We start from the raw sequence: 27,845 nt of genomic DNA on the forward strand, positions 1-27,845 counted from the left end.
AAAAATTGTGTTTGAATTTCTATAGATTGAATGTATTAGAATCCTTTGCGTCATGTAAGTGGGTCATCGTCGCCTTTCATAACCGTCTAGAAACTGACGTAAATATACATTTTTCAGTAATCTTGCTTATGCAATATTTATATTGAATCCAAATCTTCTGCTTGTCAAAAGCAGAAAAATCAAATTTTGTGATTGGTCTATATCATTATTGGCATTGTCAGCACTTCTGCAGTCAATACCACTTGTGATGATGTGGTCCAATTAAATGGTAGGAAGTAATAATTTTCTGCTTATGACAAGCACATGCTCTACATTCATGTTAACATATGATTGAATGCATATTTCATGCTTGTTCCATGGAACGTAATTGTGTATGAATTTTTGTCTTCATTTCTCTTTCCATTCCTGCTCTTGTTTTGTTTTTTTTTTTTAATTATTATTATTTCATATTTTATATCTTAGGAAATGTGTGTGATCTTTTAAAGGTATAAGTGCTGTGGAATTGAAAATTACCTGTGGCTTGGAATTGAGGAACCTAGGATGATAATCCATCCAGATGGGGCTTTATGGGGCCCACCATGATGTATGGTTTTTCTACTCCATTTATCCATCTTTTTGGATCATTTTAGGATATGAATCGAAAAATGAGGCAAATCCAAGCCTCAAGTGGAACAGACATGTGGAGATTGAATTCCCACCATTAAAAACTTCTCGTGATCGGTAAAGGTTTTGGATCAATTGGAATTTGTGTTTTCCCTTTATCCATGTCTACATGACCTTAAGAACAAGTTGGATAGCAAATAAATGTCACAATGACCCTTAGGAAGTTTTCGACAGTGATTTTCATTATATCTGCTGCTTCCTGTGGTGTGGTATACTTGACCATTCGACCAGCCTAATTTTTAGAATCATGCTAGAAAATGATATGAAAAAATGGATGAACGGAATGGAAAAAAACTATAAATATTGCATGGTGGCCACATAGAGGCCTTGTCTACCGCATTAAACATTTAATGTGCACAGTTGCCAACAATACTATTGCATGGCTTTCTTTACGCATTTATAAATTCCCACTTGCTTAGCATACTTTTGCTCTTAACCATTATTTGAATATATCATGGGTTAAAAAGTCAAGGACAGTCTACCCACCGCCTACTATTAATTAAACCTAAAAGCTTTTCAAAAAGACAGAACCACTGATTTTTTATGGAGCCCACCTTTATGTTTATATAAGATCCATTCCAACCATTAGATATGTAATCTCACATTAGGCTAAAAGTAAAAAAAATCAATTGATTTGTGATTTAGATGAGCCACACCAACAAAAATAGTTGTAAGAGGAATGTCCCTCCTAATTCTTATAGGGACCACCATGACGATTATATAAAATTCACTGTAACAATTAGATGCCACACCAACATTTGGGCATAGGGCCCAAAACTTAGGCCCATCCGTGATTTAGGTGGGCCACAGCAAGAGCAATTAATAGTTCTGAGAGTGAACATTGTCCTTTATACTGTATCTAATTATGCAGCCCACTTGAACTAGGAATGGTGCTGATTTTGGACCATGACCTACCATGGTGTGGCACACCTTATGGTCAAGGTAGATTAATTTCACATCAACTCCAAGGTGGGGCCCACCCAAGTTATGACCCGCTTTTTAAACAATCAGGTGAAAGTCTCCTCGACACGTCCACCTCTAATGTGTGATCGATGACTCTCCACGATACGCCTGGTCATTATTTTTTAAGGAACCCCAATGGTGTATATGTGAGATCCACTCTAACCCACCCATTATTTTTTAAGGAACCCACCGTGATGTGTATGCAAGATCCACTCTAACCCATGCATTATTTTTTAAGGAACCCACCATGATGTGTATGTGAGATCCACTTTGACAATAAGATATGTATAATCCTAAGTTATGCCAATGGCCAGAAAATCAAAATGACCCTCAATTAGGTGGGCCATATCAAGGGAAATAGCTTTGAGAGAGATGTCAACTCTTGATATTTACAGGCCCACTTGATGATTATATAAAACCCACTCCAACCACTAGATATCACACCAATACTTATTCCTATGGCCCAAGCATCATGCTCATCCATTATTCAATGGGCCATACGAAAGGAAAACAATTTGAAGGGTAAATGTTGTCTTTTGCACTGTTTCTAATTATATGGTCCACCTGAAATAAGAACGGTGCTGGTTTTTGGGCCACGATCCCAACGTGGGGTGTCACACTTGGTAGGTAGGGTGGATTTCACATAAACAACATGGTGGGGACTACCCAAGCCGGAAATCTCTTTTCTAATGTCAAATACTTTTTCCCGTCCATAAATCTATTGGAATTTAAAATTTAAAATTGATTTTTTAAACCCTATTGGCCTAGGCAAAAGAGCTTTTGGATGCCTTAGTCTAAGTTCGGTTTGATTTAGAAACATGCTTAAAAGTTAAGCCCGAGCCTGACCCTCAAGCTTAATACTCCACCGATCGAAGCCTGGCTCGAGTCGAGCTATGCCCAAAACCTATGAGCCACCTGGCTCATTGACTCCCTTACTTCCAAAGCATAGTTAATGTTAATAAATGGGAAAGAGAGAAAGGGTTGTTGGCTCGGTGGGTCCCACCATAGTGTCTATGTGAAATCCACCCCGATCACTAAGTTCGTCTCCCAATGTTAGGCTTAGAATCTAAAAATTAGCCCCGTTTGCGTTTCAAATGAACCACACGATTAGAAACAATATACAAGGCAATGCTAACTCTCCAAACTATTTCCCTTAGTGTGGCTTACCTGAGTAACAGATGGAGCTTATGTTTGGGCCTAGACCTAATTTTTGATGTGATATCTAATGGTTGGAGTGAATTTTATATAATCATCAAAGTGGGCCCTGGAAGTATATATTAAGGGTGGATGCCTCTCTTCCAATTATTTCCTTTGGTGTGGCCCACTTATATCATATGCCAGCCCGGTGTTTTGGCGATGGACCTAATGTACAAAATTACACGTCTAATAGTAAGTGTAAATATCACTAGCACTTTAAGGTGGGCCTCCCAAAAAATAAAGGATATGCATCCCATGAAAAGCGATTTTATCAACATAACCCAAGCTTTGCAAGGGAGGGTCATTTCACTAGTTTTTTTTTTTAATGGAAACTGTAGCTTGGTTGGGCTCCAATTTTGAGTTGGTGTTAAATTGACCACATCCATTAGGTGTGTCAAACCATGACCACTTGAATCATAGCTAGGGGTGCACACGATTCGGATCTGGTTTCAAAAGGGATGAGAACTAAAGGTGGCCCCCTTCACATGAATGGTCCATATCAACAGCTCGCAGTGACTAATTCATCTATCTCCTTAATTATTTGGTTCTAGTTTTGAAACCGGAACCAAACCGTGTGCACCCCTAATCATAGCTATGCCTGATTTTTGTTTTGCTCTTGCCTAACATGGGACTGCACGTGTAGATTTTTCATGAAAATTACAGTGGGCTGCGTAAAAAATCAAGGGTGTGCATTCCTTTAGTTTTAAAATTTTCTTATGGATTGGGAGGTCCTTGTTCTGTATAAAAATTTTGGGCCAGGCTTAAGCTGGACCTTTTTAATATGTCATAGGCCCAAGCTAAGTTTGGGCTTAGATTGATAGATGTAGGCTAGGTCGGGCTTAAAAAGAGTATAGCCCGGCCCTAACCAAGCCCATTGACAACCTATCCTCGAGATAAGGTGTCAATGGGCTGAGTCTGGTCAAGCTAGCCTGAGGATCAAACCCAAACCAACTTGCCTCTCAATGACCCAAATTTTAACCCAAGCTATTGAGCTCCAACCTAAAGTCCTCTATACTCAACCCAACTCAATGAACCCATATGGATATTCCCAACTTTAACTAACCTGGCTCAAGTTTGTTCAACTTGAGCCCAACCCAAATTCAAATTGGGTTCATATTCCAACCTCAACCTAACTTGAGGACAACCAGAGTTAAACTTGGTTTTGGATTATCCAAACCAAAGCTGCCGGCCAAAGTCAGAGGCAGGTATTTGCAATAATCTAAACTAAGGTGGAGGTATTTATAATTATTCCAATATATTTATTCAAATAATCCAAACCAAGGGGCAGGCGTTTGCAATTATCCCACTCCATTTATTGGACGCAAACCGAGAGAGAGAGAGACGGAGAGAGATGGGAGAGAGTGAGAGTTCGATCACGGACGATCCTTACGCCGTCCTCCAGATCGTTTTAAATCCAGACGGTTCACTCACCCGGCCCACCATCTTCCCTTTATCTCATCCACGAGCTGAAGCCGAACAACCCCACCACGTTTTCTCCAAAGACGTACCTCTCAATCCTTCCAAGAAGACGTGGATTCGGATATTTCGACCCCATTTTTCGACACCAACGACCCCTCTTCCCATCATCATCGACTTCCACGGTGGCGGTTTCATCCTCCACAGCGCTGCATCTGCCCCCTTACATGCTTTATTGGAGCGCGCGGCTCGTCACGTGCCCGCAATCTTCGTCGCGGTCGAGTACCGTCTCGCGCCCGAGTACCGTCTCCCCGCCGCTTACGATGATGCGATCGATGCCGTCCGTTGGGTCCGAGACCAGGCCATCTCCGATCTCCACCGCGACACGTGGATGACACCCGATCTCGCCGATTTCTCCCGTTGTTTCCTCATGGGCAGCAGCGCCGGCGGTAACATCGCCTACCACGCGGCCCTGCGGGCGTTGGATCTGGACCCTCCATTCAAGATCGCTGGACTGATCCTGAACGAGCCCTACTTCGGTGGGGAGCAGAGGACGGAATCTGAGTTGAAGATGGCCCAGGATCGAATCCTGCCCCTCAATGTCAACGACCTGATGTGGCAATTAGCATTGCCCGGTGGGGCCCACAGGGACCACGAGTTCTGCAACCCGATTACGCCCGGGTCCCACCACGATCGGGTCGGGTCGCTACCGCCGTGCTTGGTGAGGGGGTACGGCGGGGACCCGCTCGTGGACCGCCAGCGCTCGCTCGTGAGGATGCTTGAAGGGCGTGGGGTCCACGTGCTGAGCCGGTTCCGTGAGGAAGGGTATCATGCCGTTGAGTTCTTTGATCCGCAGGAGACCCCGGCCTTCTTGACGGACGTCCACGATTTCATCTCGTCAGTCAACAGTGGGCGATGAGTCTCCCTACATGGACTGCGTACTGAGTAATCTCTGTTGGCCCACTGTGAATGTAAGTGGTTTATCCGTTTTTCCATATCATTTTAGGGATTGAGCCGAAAATTGAAGCATATCCAAACTCAAGTGGGCCACACCACAGGAAACGGTGGGAATAATGATTTCATTGAAACTTTCTTAGGGCCTTTAATGATATGTGATGTTTATTTGTCATCCAATCACTGTATAAGATCACACAAACATGGTATAGTTGAAACACAAATATCAGCCTGATCCTAAACTTTTGTGGCTCCTAAGGAATTTTCAATTCACAAATTTTCTTGTAGCATGGTCTACTTAGCTTTGGATTTGTTTCATTTTTTGAGCTCAGTACTAAAATTATCTGGTAAAATGAATGGACAGAGTTGGATAAAATACATAAATCACAGTGGGCCCACAGAGTTTACTTGCAATCTGCTGCAGGCTGGTTGCTCATGTGCACTTATCCGTTCATAACATGAGCCTCGGCGATGCAGACAACGGTCGGCCCAAAAATCAGGACGATCCGCTCATCAAGCGCAACATTCCTATGTAAGAACAATCGACAATCTAGGAAGACAGCTACTGGCCCATATTCAAAATAAAGAGTATTATTCTGCATGAGTGGACCAGCCAAGGCATGCAGGAGAGTTTGTATTTGGAGTGTAATATAGTTCAAATCACAATTATCATAAAATTAGTTTGGATTGAAATCTTCAATTGAGCTTGTAACTGAAATGTACTTAATTCAAAAACTTAACTTGGATTGCTGTAATTATAATGCATCAGAATTCCTTAAGCAGTCTGTTTTTCCCAAGGATGCACTGTAATACATGCAAGCCCGATTAAGTGTTGCCCGGGTAATAGCTTAGTGGGTGTTAACTCTACAGTAGGGCCTGTCTTGATGATATGTTGTATATCCACTCTGTACGTTTATTTTTCTAACTCATTTTAAGGCATTGTCCCAAATATTAAGCACATCCAAATCTCAGGTGAACTGTACCACGAAAAATAGTGATGATTGAACACTCACAGTTAAAAACTTCCCAAAGTCCACTGTGTAATGTTTATTTATCGTCGAACTTATTGGTAAGGTCAATCAGAATGGGATGAAGGGAAAATACAAATATTAGCTTGATCAAAACTTGTGGTCTACAAAAAGCTTTTAATGGTCATTCACCACTTTTTTCGGTGGTGTGGTCCATCCGAGATTTAGATTTGCTTAAGTTTTGGGATAATGTCATTAAATAAAATGGAAAAAATAAAAATAAAAATAGGCAGCATGGATACGAAACACATTCATCAAGGTGGGGCCCCAATGCTAAGATAACACCCACTAAGCTGCTATTGGTAACAATTAATCGGCTTCCTTAGAAACAGACATATATATACTGCTTTCAATGATGCTTACATATGCTATGTTGATAATGGTTATTAGTTGTTGTGCCATATTGATAGTGATTGAATGCATATTTTTAGTGGTTGTGCTATATTGATAGTGATTGAATGCTTATTTTTAGTGGTTGTGCTATATTATTGATAGTGATTGAATTCATATTTTTAGTGATCCTGCTATATTGGTAGTGATTGAATGCATACTTTTAGTGGTTGAGCTATATTGATAGTGATTAAATTCATATTTTTAGTGGTTGTTATTTATGCCTTGGGTGCCCACTTTTATTTACAGAACTTATTACTGTGGTTGCTATATTTTATATCTTACCAAATGTTTATGTGATCTTTTAAAGATATACATGCAGTGGAATTGAAAATGACTCGTAACTTTGAATGGGCATGGCCTTATTTACATATTTACAATTTCCCCTCTTGGTTAGCATACTTATGCTCTTGGACCACTATTTGAATATATTGTAGGGCTGAAATGACCCGAACTATTAGCTTATGTATTTTGGAGTTCTATACAATACATTTTGTGGGCAGTTGTTACATCGGGTTCAATAATCATTTGATCTCACCCTTCAGACAATTTATCCATTACCAGGGACAGATACTTCAAAGAAATATGAATGTTTGGTAATGCATGTTATATTTTTCGTTGTGACTTTCTTTTATAGTTTTTTCTTTTTCTATAAAACTTTGTTAGGGCTACCGTCACGTTTAGGGCTTGTTTGGCTGGGCAGACTGGATGGGATTAGATTGTATTGGAAGAGATTGGAAGGAGCAATCCCAAGATTGGCTGTGAGCATGCCAAACAAGCACATTGAACTTCTGCCTGGATTGGAGCAATCCACTGACATCACCATCATTACCTTGAAATCCACCCAATCCCTCCTAATCCCATCTATTTTGTCCGGGACATGTTTGGGTGGACGGATTGGAAGGGATTGGCCGGGCATAATCTCGGGATTGGCCAGGCGGGCCAAACATACTCGGTGGTAGATTCCTTGGATATGGCATGCCGGCAATCCACTGACGCAGCCATCATTACATGCCATCCACCCTAATATAATCTAATCCCATGGGATGGGCCCGTCCAAACACGCCCTTATTTCCCATCCAACCTATCTGCAATGTCACATAGACATGGATGAATGTAACAGGAAATAACCAGCTCGATCCAAAACTTATGTGGCCTTATGAAAATTTTAATGCTAAGCGTTTAATCTCCTTTGTGTGTTCCACCTGAGCTTAGATCTGCCTTATTTTTGGGCTTATGCACTAAAATTATATAGAAAGAGGGATGGATTGTGTGTATAAAACCCATACACCATGGTGGCCCCTGAGAGCTCCAGCCTTGGAAGCGGATTGGCTGGAGTACCACAAACCACCGACCTATCTGGTGTGTTGACATCACCAAGTTTTGTGGGTCCCATCATAAGGTATGTGTTATGAAAGAAGACAAATCCAAAGATTAAGTGGACCACACTACAAAAAGCAGTGGGGATTGAACGGCTACCACTGAAACCCTATTGGGGTTAGAAGTTTACACTACAAGAAAGAGGGTTTTTAGCGACGAAACTTCTTTTAGCGACAAAATTATAAATTCGTAGCTAAAAGTCACCTTTACCAACGAAAATTTTCATCGCTAAAGGTTGTTTTCAGTAAGTTACTTTTAGCTACGAAAATTTTCGTAGTTAAAAAACGTGGATGAGACTTTTAGTGACGAAAATTTTCATTGGTAAAGGCTGTAAACAAATTTTCAAAAAAATCGAAAGGTTTACTTTTAGCTATGAAAATTTTTGTAGCTAAAAAACATGGATGAAACTTTTTGCTACGTAAATTTTCGTCGCTAAAGGCTGTAAACAATTTTTCACATAAATCGAAAGATTTACTTGTAGCTATGAAAACATGAATGAGACTTTTAGCGACAAAAATTTTCGTCGCTTACTTGTACCTATGAAAACTTGAATGAGACTTTTAGCGATAAAAATTTTCGTCACTAAAGGCTGTAAACAATTTTTCAAAAAATTCGAAAGGTTTACTTTTAGCTACGAAAAGTTTCGGAGCTAAAAAAACGTGGATGAGACTTTTAGCTACGAATATTTTCGTCGCTAAAGGCTGTAAACAATTACGATAAATATTTTCGTCGCTAAAGGCGGTAAACAATTTTTCATTATTTTTAGCTACGAAACTTTTCGTAGCTAAAAAACGTGGATGAGACTTTTACTGATGAATATTTTCGCTGCTGATGAGACTTTTAGCTACGAAAATTTTCGTTGATGAGACTTTTAGCTACGAAAATTTTCGTTGCTAAACGCTTTAAACAATTTCTCAAAGATTACTTTTAGCTACGAAAATTTCCGTAGCTAAAAAACGTGGATGAGACTTGTAGCTACGAATATTTTCGTTGCTAAACGCTTTAAACAATTTGTCAAAGAAAACGAAAGGTTTACTTTTAGCTACGAAAATTCCGTAGCTAAAAAACGTGGATGAGACTTTTAGCTACGAAAATTTTCGTATCTAAAAAACGCGGATGAGACTTTTAGCGACAAAAAAGGCGGTAAACAATTTTTCAAAAAATTCGAAAGGTTTACTTTTAACTATGAAAATTTTCGTAGCTAAAAAATGTGGATGAGACTTTTAGCAACGAAAATATTCGTCGCTAAAGGCTGTAAACAATTTTTCAAAACATTCGAAAGGTTTACTTTTATATACAAAAATTTTTGTAGCTAAAAAACGTGGATGAGACTTTTAGCTACGAAAATTTTTATCGCTAAAGGCTGTAAACAATTTTTGAAAAAATTGAAAGATTTATTTTTTGGGCCCACCGAAATGTGGTTCACAAATCCAGCCCATCAATTATGTGTATGTCTTATTTACCTTGTCCATCCATTTTGCCAACTTATTTTAGCCCATAAGGCCAAAAATAGGGCTGATCCAAATCTCTGGAAAATTATGGAAACCTTTTGGGGCCACAAAAATTATGGATCATGCTGTTATATGTTTTTTCCTTTCATCCATGCCTGTGATGTTATCAACATGCTAGATGAGTAATAAACATTACAGTAAGCCATGAGAAGTTTTTAAATGTTGACGTTCGATCATCATTGTTTTCCTGCGGTGTGGTCCACTTGAGATTTTAATCTAACTCATTTTTGAGCTTATGCCCTAACTTTATACAGAAAAATGGATGGACGATGTGGATAAAACACATACATCATCGTAGCCTATAGAACTTTGACTCATGGACCACTGGTGTTGGGGTAACTTGCCAAACAGCGTGCAAATCCTACACCTCCACTCTGTCCATCTATTTTGACAGATCATTTTAGGTTATGATACCAAAGAGGAGGCAGATATGAGACTTTGGTGGACCACACCACAGGAAACAGGGGTCATAGTTGTAGTCATTTAGGTGGGGCCTATATATATAGTTCCACAATAATGTCCACCACAAAAATTCATCTATATAGATCATTTCAGGGCATGGGTCAAAGAATGAGGCAGATTAAAATCTCAAGTTAATCCGCCATAAAAAAAATGTGGGGATTGAACGCTTACTAATAAAAAATTTCAGAGGGCTACAGAAGTCTTAGATCAAGCTGATATTTGATTTTTCTCTTCATCCATGTCTTTTTTTAACTTTTTAACAGGTTAGATCTCAAATAAACACCATAGTGGCCCTAGGAAAGTCTCAACGGTGGGTGTCACTATCCCCACTATTTTCGGTGGTGGGGCCACTTGAGATTTGGATCTGATTCGTTTTTTTGATCATCCCATAAAATGATCTCTCCAAATGAATGGACAGTGTTGATATAATACATACATCATGGTAGGCCACACAGATCTGACTCCTTTTTTGGATCAACTATTAAAATAATCCGTTAAAATGAATGGACAGAGTGGATAAATAACATACATCACGGTGGGCCCCACAAGACTTAATTAAAAACTAGGAGACGGATTGGCTACTCCCCCTGACACTAGCCCCATGGCTGGTGGTCGGTGCTCCGTGGGGCCCACCATGATGTATGTGTTTCATCCATTCCGTTCATCCATTTTTACAGATCATTTTAGTAATTTACAAAAAAAATTATAGGGATATAAATCTTAGGTGGACCACACCACAGGAAAAAAATAATGATTGGATATTCACTTTTAAAATCCTCCTAAGGCCTAATGTACTGTTTATTTGACATCCAATCTATTGATTAGGTCATAAATACCCAGATGAAGGGAAAAAATAAATATCAACTTGATCCAAAACTTTTATGGCCCCCAAAATGTTTTTAATGGTCAATGTTCATTAAACACTGTTTCTTATAATGTGGTCCACTTGAGATTGAGATATAACTCATTTTTTCCATAGGAAATCGTGGGAATAATGTTTCCACCATTGAAACCTTTCTATGGCCTACGGTGATGCTTATTTGTCATTCAACCTGTTCGTAATATCACAAAGACATGGATGAAATGAAAACACAAATATCAGATTGATCTAAAACTTTTGTGGCCCCCATGAAATTTTCAATGGTAGATGTTCAATTCACACTCTTTCCGGTAGTGTGGTCCATTTGAGCTTTGGATATGCTTCATTTTTAGCCCACAGTGATGTAAGTGTTTTATCCACACTATCAATCCATTTGTCCATATCATTTTATTGGTTGAGCCCAAAATTAAAGCATATCTAAAGCTCAAGTGGACCATACCACAGGAAATAGTGGGAATAATGATTTCCACCGTTGAAATCTTCCTATGGCTTACAATGATTTTTATTTGTCATCCAACTTGTTCAATAGATGACAAATACATGGATGAAGGGAAAACTAAAATATCAACTTGATCCAAAACTTCAGTGGCCTCCCAAAATTTTTCAATGGTAGACGTTCAATCACCGTTGAACTCTTTTCTTTTTTTGCAGATTCAATTATTTAAATATCATATTGGTTAGGCCTGGGCTTTCTCTGGCTTGAATTTTGAACTGTTTATATTGGTCCAAGTCATGTTCATATATAGTGTGGGCTACCTAATGAATGGTTCGGATTTCTAGCATGCATGCCATCCAACGATGGGGATAAGCCTTTGCATGATAGCTCTTATATATACGGCATGCATTCTATCAAAACATATGGTATGCGTTGAGGGTCAAATATTGCATATCAGACCCTATTATTGCCTGGATTTTCAAACATGATACTGCTTAACGGCTCGATTTAAATCGTGTTTGTGTTACAGGGCATATTTACGAGCCTGGACTGGGAAAAGGTACTCAAAGTATGGATTTAACGTTCTGAAATTACCAAGGCAAGCGACGGACCCCAAGAGACCAAGAGCGATGGATTTACACATCAGGGATTCAAGAAAATCGAGAAACTGAAGCTCAAGTGGCTCGAAAGACATCCAGAATGCAAGATCACAGGGTTCCTACCATCCGTTCAGCTCGAAGATTCATACATCGACCGAGGACCATAAATTAACCATACATGTCAAATTTCATCCGTTCAATCCCTGTACAAGTGTCCCAACGGACAGATCAGCCCATAAACCCTTGATTTGGGGCTCACCTGCTATCTGGATATGCTTCAAAATTGGTATCAACGCGTTAAATGAGTTGACAAAACGGATGGACGGAGCGGATTTCTCACGAAATCTCCATGGGACCTCATGTGCAGCACATGTGCACGGTACACAAGTGCACTAGCCGTGCACTGAACTTTTCAAAGTCGGTCAGCGCACGCTGACCGATTCTCTCTTCTCCATTTCAAGAACGGACACAGCGTCCTTGCACCGTTCGTCGGTTCCGTGCAGTGGGGCCCATTTCTCATCAAAATCATCAATCTGGACCGTTCATTGTGTACAGAGGAGGGTTATTAACCTCACCTAGGTGATATTTTCATATCATTCAATCCATGGTAAAATCCTAGCCGTTGAACGCAGGATGGACGGCTAGGTTACAATTCAATGGGCCACACCTAACTTGATCCAAAATCACCCATCTCTGAAGGTTTTTTCGTGGGAAATCGAATGGACGGACTGGATTTCGTTACAGAACTCGATCATGGACTCCACCGACAACACAGCGCAAGAAGTGCGCAGGCTCTGTTACGCGCAACCGAGAGATCCGAGCCGTTTTGCAATCTGGGTGAGGATCGGACTGACGATCCTAGCCGCCCAAATCCTTCCCCTAAGGCAATTGACCATCACCAAGAAGTGCGAATGGATTAGATGTTCGAAACAGATCGGCTATGGTGTTAAACGTGGTTGAACACGGGTCCTCTGCGCATGTTTCTCGCTGACTGCGAAAGAGAGTCAGTGGTGTAAACTGACTAGCTGGATACGCAGGACTGGAGGTTGCTGTATGCAGGCTCCAGCGCTTCTCCATGCACGAACGACCACCTATAAGAAAGGAAGAGAGAGAACATGGGGAGGGAGATTAAAGGAGGATCGTTTTTTGGCTGGGACAGGAAGTGGAGAGAGAAGCTGGTAGTGAAGGAAGGAAGGGAGGAGGCTTTGGGCGGGACGTGAGCACGGTTTGGGGCTGGACGTGGAGCAGGGAAAGAGGCATTGGAAGGAGGAGAGTTGGGGCTTGGCCTGACGGATGGAGAGCTGCACATGAGCAACGTTGGCAGGCTTGGTTTTCTCTTTTTCTTTTCTTCTTCTTCTCTTATTTATGTTGAATTCAGCCTAAGCATGTCCATTCTTGGCTGAACCTCTTAGCTAGGGCTAAGAGGTGAAGCCTGTAGCGAGATGGGAGATTCTATTCTATGCTTTTAATGTAAACTCATGAACTAATTTTTTTTTTAGTTGATTATGGAAGGAATGTGTTTAGTCTTTAATGGTCTATTGTGACTGAAATTACAATGGGCCTGCAATGGCTTTGAATATTTCATTTTCCCCCTTTTTTTATGACGTTAAGGAGCCCTGTTGTTCACCATCGTCTCCTGGGCATGGTAGGATGATGGTACCCTTCCTAACCTTCATAGCATGTTGATTGGTTGGTGATTAGTTTAATTTCGTTGTTAACTTTGTCTCCTGGGTATGGTTTAGTGATGGAATCCATTCTAATTTATATACCTTTCATCTTTTGAAAACCAGATCAAGTAAGTTCAGCTTAAATTCCATAATTCTTGATGCAGGCATAAGATCTCCCTGATCCCTACAAGTGGATCCTCTGAATCCCTAGTTTCCTTCCTCTGAATTACTTAAATTTTAGATAATTATTCCACAATTATTCCCTAAATTTTATTTGGTTTAGATCACATCTTAGTTTAGTTCTAGTTCTACTTAGTTTCAGATAACGTACAGGTATCAGTCCTTTGGGATTCGACCTCGGTCTTACCGAGTTTATTACTACATCACAACCCTATACTTGGGGAGTGAACAGTATGTAATGAGATCATGTAGAAAAGAAACTCTTCATTGAAGGCAGCCATATCAGTCTTAAACTTTATTTGGTTCAGGAGCCTGATCAAATGCTGCATGAACGAACACATGAATCCATAACATTTTCAAAAGACTTCCACTCTAGTTTCACATTAGCCAAAACACTAAAATCAGAAAACAGAAAGAAAGAACCAAAATTAAAGAGAAAAACGAAAAGAAAGTGTATGGATTAAAGCTAATTTTCCTGAGTTGTACTTAAAGTTCTTGGAGAAAGTTAATTCAAGATTGCTGAATAAGGAGATTGTCAAAGCTACTTATGAGAATTGCAAGGTGCCTTAGCAAAACTTTTTGTTACCCCTGGTTGTCATTGTCACCATACACATTTTCCAATCTCCTATAGACACGAACGAATGAGGTCCAGCCAGAGCTTCTACAAGGGGAGGCTCATGAGGTTCCTTGGAGATCATATGCAATTTGAGGTGTGGGGAGGCTCATGAGGTTCCTTGGAGATCATATGCAATTTGAGGTGTGGGGAGGCTCATGAGGTTCCTTGGAGATCTTTCTCAGTTGTCTCTAGCATCCCTGGATTAAGCTAAGAAAATGACCTTTGTATGCAAGGTTGGTCATCTTGTGCACAATGTATAAGGACGGAGATGACATTTGTATACAAGGTTGGTCATCTTGTGCACAATGTGTATCAATCATTTACTTTTTGCTTCCACAAAAATTGGACACATGCCATGATGGTTTGTGATCTGAATTTTTGGTGAGGAAACTTTTTTGACAGTCATGTTGAAGGTGATACTTTTGTCCTTCTGTATCATATGTATGCAACTGATGCTTGATGTGGAAATCTGGCCATTTTGAACCTTCCTTAATTGCATAAGTGGCTGAACCAGCTCTGTATGTTACACATAATTTTTCATCCACTAGTTTCTGTAAATGAAGATAAGAGGATTGATTTTAACAGTATGGTCGTCATGCACATAGACAGAAAATGCTTGCAATGAATTTTTATGAGTACTTGGTAATTTTGGAGTCCTTGGTTAGGGTTTGGGTTGAAAGTACGAGTGCTGGAGCCGACGCTTTCGGAGTCCGAACTCATTCTTTTGAAAAATAGAAAAATGGGAATACTAGTAAATATGGATTTTCTTATTAAAAAGAAAATGGAAGGTAAAGAAGAGACATAACTAAAACTTTGCACTGTGAAAAGTAATATTAACCATCTTACTTTCCCCTTTGAATTTGACGTCCAGGAAATGGACCTTTTCCAGAAAACTATGGATTTAAAATCATTAAATCTTTCTCAGAAATCTGAGTTTATTGAACTGAATTGAATTATTACAATTCAATTTTGTTGAATATCCAAACGCAAGGTTTCCATGAATTAGGCAACTGAATTCATTCTAACCCATTTTGTTGAATATCCAAATGCAAAGATTTTTTATTTATTTATTTATTTATTATTATTATTATTATTATTTTTTGTGATATACAATAGCTTTTCAGAATTCATATGTAGGTGCATATTTGTGCTCATTCACAGCGACTTTGACTATCTTTCTTAAGTTTCTTTGGTTTTTCTAATTTTTGTATCTAATTTTGAATTTCTAAGCCTAAAACAAGATTCGAGGTGCCGTCAACAATGCTAATAGAATCCTCCGGGTCAGATTGTTGATTGGACCTCATTTTATCTAAACGATCTTAATAATCCATTTTATTTAAATGAGCAGACCCGAATGTGCGTCAGAGCTATCCGGATGTTGAGCGGAGGTCCCTAGAATGTGAGAACCGCTGTTATGACCATGATGAAGCTATTCATTTCCTATAGACAGCATTGGAGTGGCCTGACCATTTGGATAGGTCATGTTTATATCTGTATTTACTCGAAATTGATGGAGTAGACCCGGATGTGCGTCGGAGCTATCCGGATGTTGAGCGGGGGTCCCTGAAAGGTGTGAACCACTTTTATGACCATGATGAAGCTGTCCATTTCCTATGGACAACATTGGAGTGGCTTGACCATTTGGACAGGTCGTCTTTTTATCTATACTTGCAGGGACCACACCCTTAACCTATAACCTAAACCTATTCTCAAATCCCAAACCCTATAATTATAACCTAAACCTTAACCTAAACCTATAACCTATAACCTATAACCTAAACTCAATTCCCTAAACTCTAACCTACAACCTAACCTAAACCTATTCTCAAATCCCAAAACCTATAACCTAAACTTAATTCCCTAAACCTTAACCTATAATATAATCTAAACCTATACTTATAACCTAAACCTATTCTCAAATCCCAAAACCTATAACTATAACATAAACCTTAAACAAAAACCTATAACCTATAACCTAAACTCAATTCCCTAAACCTTAACCTACGCCCTAACCTAAACCTATACTTATAACCTAAATCTATTCTCAAATCCAAAAACTTATAAGTTAAACCTAAACATATAACCTATAACCTGAACCTATAACCTAAACTCAATTCCCTAAACCTTAACCTATAACCTAACCTAAACTTATACTTATAACCTAAACCTATTCTCAAATCCTAAAACCTACAACCTAAACTCAATTCCCTAAACCTTAACCTATAACCTAACCTAAACCTATACTTATAACTTAAACCTATTCTCAAATCCCAAAACCTATAACTATAACTTAAACCTTAACCAAAAACCTATAACCTATAACTTAAACCTATAACTTAAACTCAATTCCCTAAACTTTAACCTACACCCTAACCTAAACCTATACTTATAACCTAAACCTATTCTAAAATTCAAAAACCTATAACTTAAACCTAAACCTTAACCTAAACATATAACCTATAACCTGAACCTATAACCAAAACTCAATTCCCTAAACCTTAACCTATAACCTAACCTAAACCTATACTTGTAACCTAAACCTATTCTCAAATCCCAAAACCTATAACTATAACCTAAACCTTAACTAAAAACCTATAACCTATAACCTAAACTCAATTCCCTAAACCTTAACCTACACCCTAACTTAAACCTATACTTATAACCTAAACCTATTCTCAAATTCAAAAACTTATAACTTAAACCTAAACCTTAACCTAAATCTATAACCTATAACCCGAACCTATAACCGAAAGTCAATTCCCTAAACCTTAACCTATAACCTAACCTAAACTTATACTTATAACCTAAACCTATTCTCAAATCCCAAAACGTATAATTATAACCTAAACCTTAACCAAAAACCTATAACTTATAACCTAAACCTATAACTTAAACTCAATTCCCTAAACCTTAACCTACACCCTAACCTAAACCTATACTTATAACTTAAACCTATTCTCAAACCCCAAAACCTATAAACCTAAACCTTAACTTAAACCTAAACCTATAACCTAATGCTATAACCTATAACCTAAACCCAAACCTACACTTATAACCTATAACCTAAACCTAAACCTAAACCTAAAATCCAAACGTAAACCCGATCTCGAACCCGAACCTGATTTCCTAAACCTAAACCTTAATGTATTCTCAAATCCCTGAACCTAAACCTATAACCTAAACTCAATTCCCTAAACCTTAACCTATAACCTAACCTAAACCTAAACCTATAACCTACACTTATAACTTAAACCTAAACCTATAACCTTAACCTGAACATAAAACCTAAACCCAAACCTATTCTTATAACCTAAACCTATACTTATAACCTAAACCTATAACCTATAACCTAAACCTACACTTATATCCTATAGCTTAAACCTAAACCTAAAACCCAAATGTAAACCCGATCTCGAACCCGAACCCGATTTCCTAAACGTAAACCTTAACGTATTCTCAAATCCCTAAACCTAAACGTACACCTAATCCTAATCTCAACTCCCTAACCTAAACCTAAACCTAAACCTAAACTTGAAAACACAAACTTAAACCCGATTCCAAACCCGAACCTGATTTCCTAAACTTAAACTTATAACCTTAACTTAAACCTATTCTCAAATCTCAAAACCTATAACCTAAACCTAAACTTATATAACCTTAACCTAAACCTAAAACTTAACTTATAACCTAAACCTTAACCTATAACCTTAACTTATAACCTAAACTCAATTTCCTAAACCTTAACCTATAACCTAACCTAAACTTAAACCTATAACCCGAACCCGATTTCCTAAACCTAAACCTTAACGTATTCTCAAATCCCTAAACCTAAACCTACACCTAATCCTAATCTCAACTCCCTAACATAAACCTAAACCTAAACTTGAAAACCCAAACCTAAACCCGATCCCAAACCTGAACCCGATTTCTTAAACCTAAACTTATAACCTTAACCTAAACCTATTCTCAAATCTCAAAACATATAACCTAAACCTAAACTTATATAACCTTAACCTAAACCTAAAACTTAACCTATAACCTATAACCTTAACTTATAACCTAAACCTATTACCTAAACTCAATTTCCTAAACCTTAACCTATAACCGAACATAAACCTAAACCTATAACCCGAACCCGATTTCCTAAACCTAAACCTTAACGTATTCTCAAATCCCTAAACCTAAACCTAAACCTACACCTAATCCTAATCTCAACTCCCTAACCTAAACCTAAACCTAAACTTGAAAACCCAAACCTAAACCCGATCCCGAACCCGATTTCCTAAACCTAAACTTATTGGTTATAGTTTAGGTTTAGGTTTAGGTTTTAGGTTTAGGTTTAGGTTATAGGTTATATGCTTTAGCTTTAGGTTATAGGCTTTAGGTTTAGGTTAAGGTTTAGGTTTAGGGTATTTTTTTTATGATGTTAAGCTTATATGTATTTATGCGTGAATGAATGTGATGTGGATAAGATTATTTGTGTTTGGATGGATTTACTAGTTTGGGTTTAGATGGATGTGAATGTGAATATGATGAAATATATTATATAACAGTTGTATATCAGGATGAATATGATGAAATATATTATAACAGGTGTATATCAGGAATTTTGTGCTAGATTTTTTTAAAAAAAGAGACTTTTTAGCGACGAAAGTTTTCATAGCTAAAAGTTTTGCAAATATTTTTTAGTGACGAAAATTTTCATTATTAAAAGTTTTGTAATTATCTTTAGTGACGAAAATTTTCGTAGCTAAAAGTTTTGCAAATATTTTTTAGCGACAAAGATTTTCGTCGCTAAAAGTTTTGTAATTATTTTTAGTTACAAAAAATTTTGTAGTTAAAAGTTTTGCAAATATTTTTTAGTGACGAAAATTAGTTATGTAATTATTTTTAGCGATGAAAATTTTTGTCGCTAAAAGTTTTGTAAATATTTTTTAGCGACGAAAATTTTCATCGCTAAAAGTTTTGCAAATATTTTTTACTGACGAAAATTTTCGTCACTAAAAGTTTTGTAATTATTTTTAGCGACGAAAATTTCCGTAGCCAAAAGTTTTGCAAATATTTTTAAAAGTTTTGTAATTATTTTTAGCGACGAAAACTATCATCGGTAAAAGTTTAACATTCATTTTTTAGCGACGAAAATATTCATCGCTAAAAGTTTTTTTAGCGAAATATTCGTCGGTAAAAAGCTTGCCTTTGCCAATGATTCAAATTTTTCGTCGATAAAAACCTCTTGCATCGGCCTTTTAGCGACGAAAATTTTTGTCGCTAAAAGTTTTTAGCTATGAAAATTTGGCTTTTGGTGATGAAAATTTTCGTCGCTAAAGGTGGGATTTCTTGTAGTGATTTGGATCAATATGATATTTGTTTTTCCTCTTTATACAGGTCCGTGTGACCTTATGAACAGGTTGGATGAAAAATAAACATTCACATCAGCAGCCATTTTTGCTATCTAACCTGTCAATAATTCATCCACGCCACCTATTGATTTTGAAAGCTCATGCTAAAAAATAAGGTAGATCCAAATTTCAAGTGTACCATACGTAATCACCACAGTTTCCTCTGGTGTGGTTCACTCGAGAGTGATCCGATGAACCCATGCCCTTGAAGGAGCTGGCAAAATAGATGGACTGCGTGAATAAAACACACACATCATGGTGGGCCCACATAGCATTCCAGTAGGTGTTGTCTGATACACTAGGCAATCCGAGTCCCTGGCAACTCCCCGTTTATATCATCACCGTCAATGGGGAAGGGTCAATGGTGAATAGGGATTCGGACCATTCACATAGTAGGCTGTCTTAGATCAACCATGATTGATAAAATTGAGACAATCCTTACCATTCCTTCCTCTGGGGCTGCCATTGGTGCGGGCTAGGCCCTTGAGCTACAAGCCTGGCCCACTTCAGCCAACGCTCAGGTTGGAATACTGGGCCAAAGGACGCAGCCTAGCCAAAAGTTTAAGCCCGTGGCTAAGAGACCACGAGAACTGCCAGAGTATGTCCCAATGCGGCCCATTTAGATTTCAAGTCATTTTTGTAACATATCATGCATGATGGGCACACCCAACGAACTGACCCAAGCTTGAACAGACTTAGGTGGGCCAAGCTTGGTGCTGTTTGTTGAACAGACTTAGGTGACCCAAGGTTGAACAGACTTAGGTGGGCCAACCTACAAAAATCAGTGGACCATGGGATTGTAATCAACTGACCAAATTCATAGAGGATATCATTCACTTACACACACACACACACACACCTTCTTTAAGGTCGAGTGCCGGCATCCCGTTATTCGGTGGATGGTTAAAATTTTATGGGGCCACAAGGAGTTTACGTGCGAGCCTTTCGTTGTTGGAATATCATGTGCTAGGATTCTGTGTAGGGCCCACTTGAATTTTGGATCCACCTCATTTTTTGTACAATCTCCTAAAATGATATTTAAAAGCAAATGGACGGATTGGATTTCACACAAAGATCATGATGGGACCCACACAAAATTCTTCCGGTGATCTCGATGGGAAAGGGAAATCGCGTCCCTAGGTTTTGAGTTTGGGAAACGACTGGCTATTCCCCCGACACAGGTCAATGGCAGGTGGTCGGTGCTATGTGGGCCTCACCATGATGTATGTGTTTCATCTATGCCGTCCATCCAATTTTCCATCTAATTTAAGAGGTTGAGCCCAAAATTAAAGCATATCCAAAGATTAAGCCCATCATGCCTGGGAAAAAGTGGGGATAATGATTTCCACTGTTAAAACCTTGTTAGGCCCCATAGTGATGTTTATATGCCATCCAACCTGTTCATAAGATCATACATACATAGATGAACGGAAAACAAAAATATAAGCTTGATCCAAAACTTATGTGGCCCCTAAGAAATTTTCAACAATAGAAGTTCAATTCAACTGTTTCATGTGATGTGGTCCATTTGAACATTGTATATACTTCATTTTTGCGATGAAGCCATAAAATTATCTGTGAAAATGGATGGACAGAGAAGATAAACTACATAAATCATGGTCGACCTCACATAGTTTACTCAATAAGCTGAACAATCCCATTCCGTCTAGGAGGGAAGCGGATTGACTGGTGTACTACACACCAGCTATATAGCTAGTGTAAATGCGTGTCGCATGAAGACAAGTGCCGACACGCCTTGAGCTCCGAGTTGCACGAACGGTTCAAAGGAGATCAAAGTTACATGGCCCCACAATGATTATTTATTATATCCACACCTTTCATCCATTTTTCGAGATCAATTTAGATCATTAAACAAAAAGTGAGTCATATCCAAAGCTCAAATGGACCACACCAAAAATAGCAGTGACGACAATGATTTTCATTGTTAAAAAATTCGTAGGGCCTATATAACTTTTATTTTCCATCCAATTTGTTAATAAGATCATAAATACATAGATGAAGAGGAAAAACAAATTTCATATTGATCAGAATTTTTTGTGACCCCAAAAGGGTTTCAATGATAGACGTTCAATCCTCAACTACTTTTTGCAGTGTGTTCCACTTGATCTTTGCATCTGTCTTATCTTTAGGCTTAAGCCTTAAGACGAGCTTGCCAAATGGATGAACGTTTTGGATATAATACATACCTCATACCTCATGATGGGACCCACAAAACTTCTTGACGTTAATACACCAGCTAAATAGCTGGTGTGTGGTACACCAGCCAATTTGCTTCCATCTCGAAGTGGGACGCGGGTTACCTAATGAGAGGTTGAGTAGCTGAAGTCACATCACCAAGTTATGTGGGTCCCAACATGATGTATGTATTATATCCACAACGTTCATCCATTTTGAGAGATCATATTATGGCATTATCCAAAGAATGAGGCAGATCAAAAGCTCTAGTGGACCCCACCATAGAAAAAAGTGTGGAGAGTGATGCTCACAGTTAAAATCATCCTAAGGCCCACTGTACTGTTTATTTGACATCCAATCTGTTGATTAGGTCATACAGACCCATATGAAGGAAAAAAACAAAGATCAACTTGATCCAAAACTTTTATGGCCCCCAAAAAAAATTTAATGGTCGACGCCCATTCAACAACACTGTTTCGTGTAATGTGGACCATTTGAGATTGTGATATACCCCATTTTTGGTCTCATTACCATAAAACGATCTAGAAAAACTTATAGACAACATAGATGAAACACATACAGCATGGTGGACGCACATAACACCGACCACCCGCCATTGGCCGGTTGCGGGGGAGTAGCCAGTACGTTTCCCAAACCCAGCGATGCGGATTTCCTACTAGAGCCTTTCCCATGGAGATTCGGGAAAGGATTCTGTGTGGGGCCCACTGTGATCTTTGTGTGAAATCCAACTCGTCCATTCGTTTTTAGATATCATTTTAGGACAAAATGAGGAGGATCCAAAATTCAAGTGGGCCACACACACACACACACACACACACACACACACACACACACACATATATATATATATATATATATATATATGTGTGTGTGTGTGTGTGTGTGTCTGATTTGTACTAATTATCAACATACTATGGAACATGGGGAATGGTCTGATGAGGAGCTTAGTACTTTTGTAGCTGCAGTAGTTGCTACAATGGTTGTGATAGCTGCGGGGGAGTATTATTGCATGCATTTATTTTGCAGTCCACCTAGATGGATGGACTATAAACATTCTTAGATCATAGATGAATTAATGAGGGCTTGGGACAATAATTGCATGCCGTGATTGAGAATGAGCAATGCAACTTTTTTCCAACTATGGTGCATTCTTAAGGACATGAATATCCTAACCGATGTAGAGTATATGACTATGGAGGAACAACTAGCAATGTTACTTCATACTTTAAGACATAATGTTTATAATCAAGTGTCGGGCATTAGTTCATTAGGTTTGGAGAGATTGTAAGTCCTTATTTTAACAAGGTATTAGATATGATTATATCACTGTACTTATATTTTATTTAACTACCCAATCTAGATACCCCATATTAGATCACTCCTAATTAAAACTAGAGCATTATTTGCCAACCAACCTGCGGTTAACATAAGGGCGCCACTAGTCCTGAATGAATGGAAAACAAAATTTTCAACTTGATTCAAAACTTCCATTGCCCTCATAAGATTTTCAAGTTCCATCCCCATTGTTTCCCAAGGTGTGGTCCACTTGAGCCTTAGATCTACCTTCTGTTGGGGCTCATACCCTAACATGATACGTCAAAATAAATGGACAACATAGATAAGACACGTATATCAAGGTGGCTCCTATGGAGCCTTTATTAGGACCATCTATATCTAGTTAAGTGGTTGTGGGGTAGTACCTAATTTGTCCAGTGTTTTGACCATGGCATAACATAGGATATTAAACCTCCCAATTATCCAAATTTCAACCCAAGTTATTAAACTTCAACCTGAAGTCATCTATAATCAACCCAACCCAATGAACCCATTTACATCGGATATTCCCAACCTGATCTAACCTGGCTCAAGTTTGTTCAACTGACTTGAGGACAACCAGAGCTAAACTTGGGTTGGGTCAAATGGTTTTGGATGATCCAAACCAAAGCTGCATACCAAAGTCAGAGGCAGGTATTAGCAATAATCTAAACTGAGATGGAGGTATTTATAATTATTTCAATATATTTATTTAAATAATCCAAACCAAGAGGGAGGTGTTTGCAACTATCCCACTCCATTTATAACCAAGTGGGAGGTGTTTGCAATTATCCCACTCCATTTATTGGACGCGTCCTTGAGAGAGGGAGAGAGATGGCAGATACTGGGAGTTCGATCACGGACGATCCCTACGCCGTTTTCCAGGTCGTTTTAAATCCAGACGGTACACTCACCCGAACCACCATCTTCCCTTTATGTCCTCCACGAGCTGAAGCCGAACAACCCCACCACGTTTTATCCAAAGACGTAACTCTCAATCCTTCCAAGAAGACGTGGATTCGGATATTTCGCCCCCATTTTTCGACACCAACGGCCCATCTTCCCATCATCATCGACTTCCACGGTGGCGCTTTCATCCGCCACAGCGCTGCATCTGCTCCCTTCCACGCGTCATGCGAGCGCATGGCCACTCACGTGCCCGCCATCGTTCTCTCGGTCGAGTACCGACTCGCGCCCGAGTACCGTCTCCCCGCCGCGTACGATGATGCTATCGATGCCGTCCGTTGGGTCCGAGACCAGGCCATCTCCAATCTCCACCGCGACACGTGGATGACACCCGATCTCGCCGATTTCTCCCGTTGTTTTCTCATGGGTAGCAGCTCCGGCGGTAACATCGCCTACCACGCGGCCCTGCTGGCGTTGGATCTGGACCCTCCGTTCAAGATCGCTGGAGTGATCCTGAACGAGCCCTGCTTCGGTGGGGAGCAGAGGACAGAATCGGAGCTGAGGTTGGCCCAGGATCGAATCGCACCCCTCCATGCCAACGACCTGATGTGGCAACTGGCATTGCCGGGTGGGGCAAACAGGGACCACGAGTTCTGCAACCCGATTACGCCCGGGTCCCACCACGATCGGGTCGGGTCGCTACCGCCGTGCTTGGTGAGGGTGTACGGCGGGGACCCGCTCGTGGACCGCGAGCACTCTCTCGTGAGGATGCTGGAGGGGCGTGGGGTCGACGTGGTGAGCCGGTTCCGTGAGGGAGGGTATCATGGCGTTGAGTTCTTTGATCCGCAGGAGACCCTGGCCTTCTTGACGGACGTCCAGGATTTCATTTCGTCAGTCAACGGTGGGCGATGAGTCTCCCTGCATCTAAATGAGCTGGGCAACGGTCCGGGTCGGACCGGATTTAGCCTAACCCGGTCAGATCCAAAATTCTAACAGGTGGACCCGAAATCGATCCGATCCGAGACCGAGTCCAGGTCACTGGACTCGGACAGATTCGATGCTTGATTTATTTGACCCGATCCGAGTCTGACTCGGTGAGGGAAACCGAGTCGGATCGGGTTGGACACTTTTCGGATCATTTCATATGGTGTGGTCCACTTTAATCTTCAATGTATGATAAGTTTTTGTTCAACGCCTAAATTGATATGTCAAAATGGATGAACGGCTTAGATAACGTATATACATCAAGGTGGGCCCCACATGACTATAAAAAATTTGTATAAATGCATGCTGCATGTGTTGTCCCATCGGGCAGGCTACTGAAGTAACGTCACCAAGTTCTGTGGGCTCCACTACGCTGTATGTGTTACATCCATACCGTCGATCAATTTTGAGATATCATTTTAGGGCATGAGCCAAATAATGATGTAGATAAAAATCTGTAGCAGACCACATCACAGAAAAAAGTGGGGAGAATGATTCCCACCGTTGAAACTATCCTAAGGCCCACTGTAATGTTTATTTGAAATCCAACCTATTCAAAAGTTGAAAAATAAAGAAATAAGGGAAAACACAAATACCAGGTTAATCTAAAACTTTTATAGCCTTTAAAAGTTTTTAATAGTGGGCATCACTGTCCAGAAAACTTTCTATATTGGGGTCTATTGGAGCTTTGGATTTCATTCATTCTTTGGATATTGCCCTGAAATGATATCTCTAAACGGATGGAAGGTTGGATACATAACATACATCATGGTGGGGCCCAAGTAACTTGGTTAAACCACTTTAATACATACTCTCACAACCTACCGTATTGACGTGTAAAGCAAGTAAACAGTTGTTCCCTGCCTGTTGACGTGCCGTGCAAGTAACCCATTCTCATATCTGAGTGAATTCTGTTGGGGCCCACCGTGAATGCATGTGGTGTATCCACGCCGTCCATTTGTTTTTTCAGATTATTTTAGCTGTTGAACCCAAAATTGATGAATATTCAAAGCTCAAGTGGACCACACCATAAGAAAAAGTAAAAATATTATTTTTTACTCCAGATCTGGCCGGATCGGAACGGTCCGGATCTATTCGGATCGGGTTTTCGGATCGGAACGGTCCGGATTAACCACTATCCGATCTCGATCCGAAAACTAGTCGGATCTAAATGATCTTACCTGATCCTACCCGATCCAGGCCGTCGGTTCTGTTTGGAACGGATCGGATCGGGTCTGATCGGGTCGGATCCACCGAATCGGTTCAAAAATGCCCACCTCTACATCTAATAGACCGTCTATGAGTTGTCTAGTTGGAAATCGAACTACGTACTGAGTAATCTCTGTTGGCTTACTGTGAATGTACGGGGTTCATCCACGCTGTCCATCCGTTTTAACAGCTTATTTTATGGGTTGAGTCGAAAATTGAAGTATATGCAAAGCTTAAATGGGCCACACCACAATAAACAGTGGGAATAATGATTTGAAACTTTCTTAGAGCCCATTATGATGTGTAATGTTTATTTGTCATCAAATCTCTTTGTAAGATCACACAAACGTTGCAGTCCCTATAATAAAATGGTATTGAATTGTACTAATGGGATTAACATCCCTATTGCAAAATGACTACATGTCTGGAAATACCAAGGTATTTTAGCTATTGGATGACAGTACTTGGCGTGGTACATGTATGCAATATATATATATATATATATATATATATATATATATATATATATATATAAATAAATATATATATATAAGCGGAATGTCACGTGTAAATAGTGTATATGGATATGGATGGATGCTATGGATAAAAGCATGTGTAAATAGTGTATATGGATATGGATGGATGCTATGGATAAAAGCATGTGTCAATGTGAGGTCCACATGTGTAGTAGATTTCGAAATCTATGAAAAATCTCACATGGGACGAAATGCAATTCCATCCCACCTAATCTTAACATTTCTCATCCTCCTCAAATGTGGGGTGAAATTTTCATGCAACCAAATGCAATTCTATCCCTCCTAATCTCATCTAGTGCCTTGCGAGGAGTCCCTGTGGAATTTTCAATGATAGATATTCAATTCACACTTTTTTCTTATGGCATGGTCTACTTAGCTTTGGATTTGCTCAATTTTTTAGCTCTAAGTCTTAAAATTATCGGGTAAAATAGATGGACGGACTGGATAAAATACATAAATCACAGTGGACCCTACGGAGTTTACTTGCAATCTGCTTCAATTTGGTTGCCCACGTGCACCCCTCTGCACGTGCCAACCTGGCACGTGTGTCACACATCTGAACTGTTCATAACATGCGCCTTATGGTTTCAGATGAGAGTAGTCGCCCGAAAATCAGGACGGTCTGCTTTTCAAGCGGGCCATTCCTGTGTAAGAACAAGCAACAATCTAGGAAGATATCTACTGGCCGATATTCATTATAAAGTATGTTACCTGCAACGAGTGGATCAGCTGAGGCATGTGTGGGAGCTTGTATTTGGAGTGTTATAAGGTTCGAATTACAATTATTGTGGATTGGAATTTAGAGCTGACTTGTAACTGAAATGCACTTGGAATTCAATAACCTAATTTGGATTTCTATAATTAGAATGCATTGGAATTCCCTGGTTAGTTTGTTTTTCCCAAGATGCACTATAATACATATACAATCATGATTCAAA

General features: G+C 39.5%; 2 protein-coding genes across 2 annotated transcripts; both read left to right on the forward strand.

The window, feature by feature from the left end:
- Positions 1-4,130: 4,130 nt before the first annotated feature.
- Positions 4,131-27,768, forward strand: LOC131249328 (probable carboxylesterase 8). Its single transcript, XM_058250013.1, has 2 exons — positions 4,131-5,214; positions 27,506-27,768. Exon 1 carries the CDS (start codon positions 4,175-4,177, stop codon positions 5,156-5,158), a length of 984 nt encoding a protein of 327 aa, XP_058105996.1. The 5' UTR covers positions 4,131-4,174; the 3' UTR covers positions 5,159-5,214; positions 27,506-27,768.
- On the forward strand, positions 24,098-25,100 carry LOC131249329 (probable carboxylesterase 8). The gene has a single exon (XM_058250014.1). The coding sequence runs from the start codon at positions 24,107-24,109 to the stop codon at positions 25,088-25,090; it is 984 nt and encodes a 327-aa protein (XP_058105997.1). The 5' UTR covers positions 24,098-24,106; the 3' UTR covers positions 25,091-25,100.
- Positions 27,769-27,845: the final 77 nt, after the last annotated feature.

Source organism: Magnolia sinica, chromosome 6 (assembly GCF_029962835.1).
Source record: "Magnolia sinica isolate HGM2019 chromosome 6, MsV1, whole genome shotgun sequence".
Classification (NCBI taxonomy): Eukaryota; Viridiplantae; Streptophyta; class Magnoliopsida; order Magnoliales; family Magnoliaceae; genus Magnolia; species Magnolia sinica.

Excerpts from the sequence above, each read along its gene's own strand:
- LOC131249329 (XM_058250014.1), top strand. The coding sequence starts at position 24,107 with ATGGCAGATACTGGGAGTTCGATCACGGACGATCCCTACGCCGTTTTC.
- LOC131249328 (XM_058250013.1), top strand. The coding sequence starts at position 4,175 with ATGGGAGAGAGTGAGAGTTCGATCACGGACGATCCTTACGCCGTCCTC.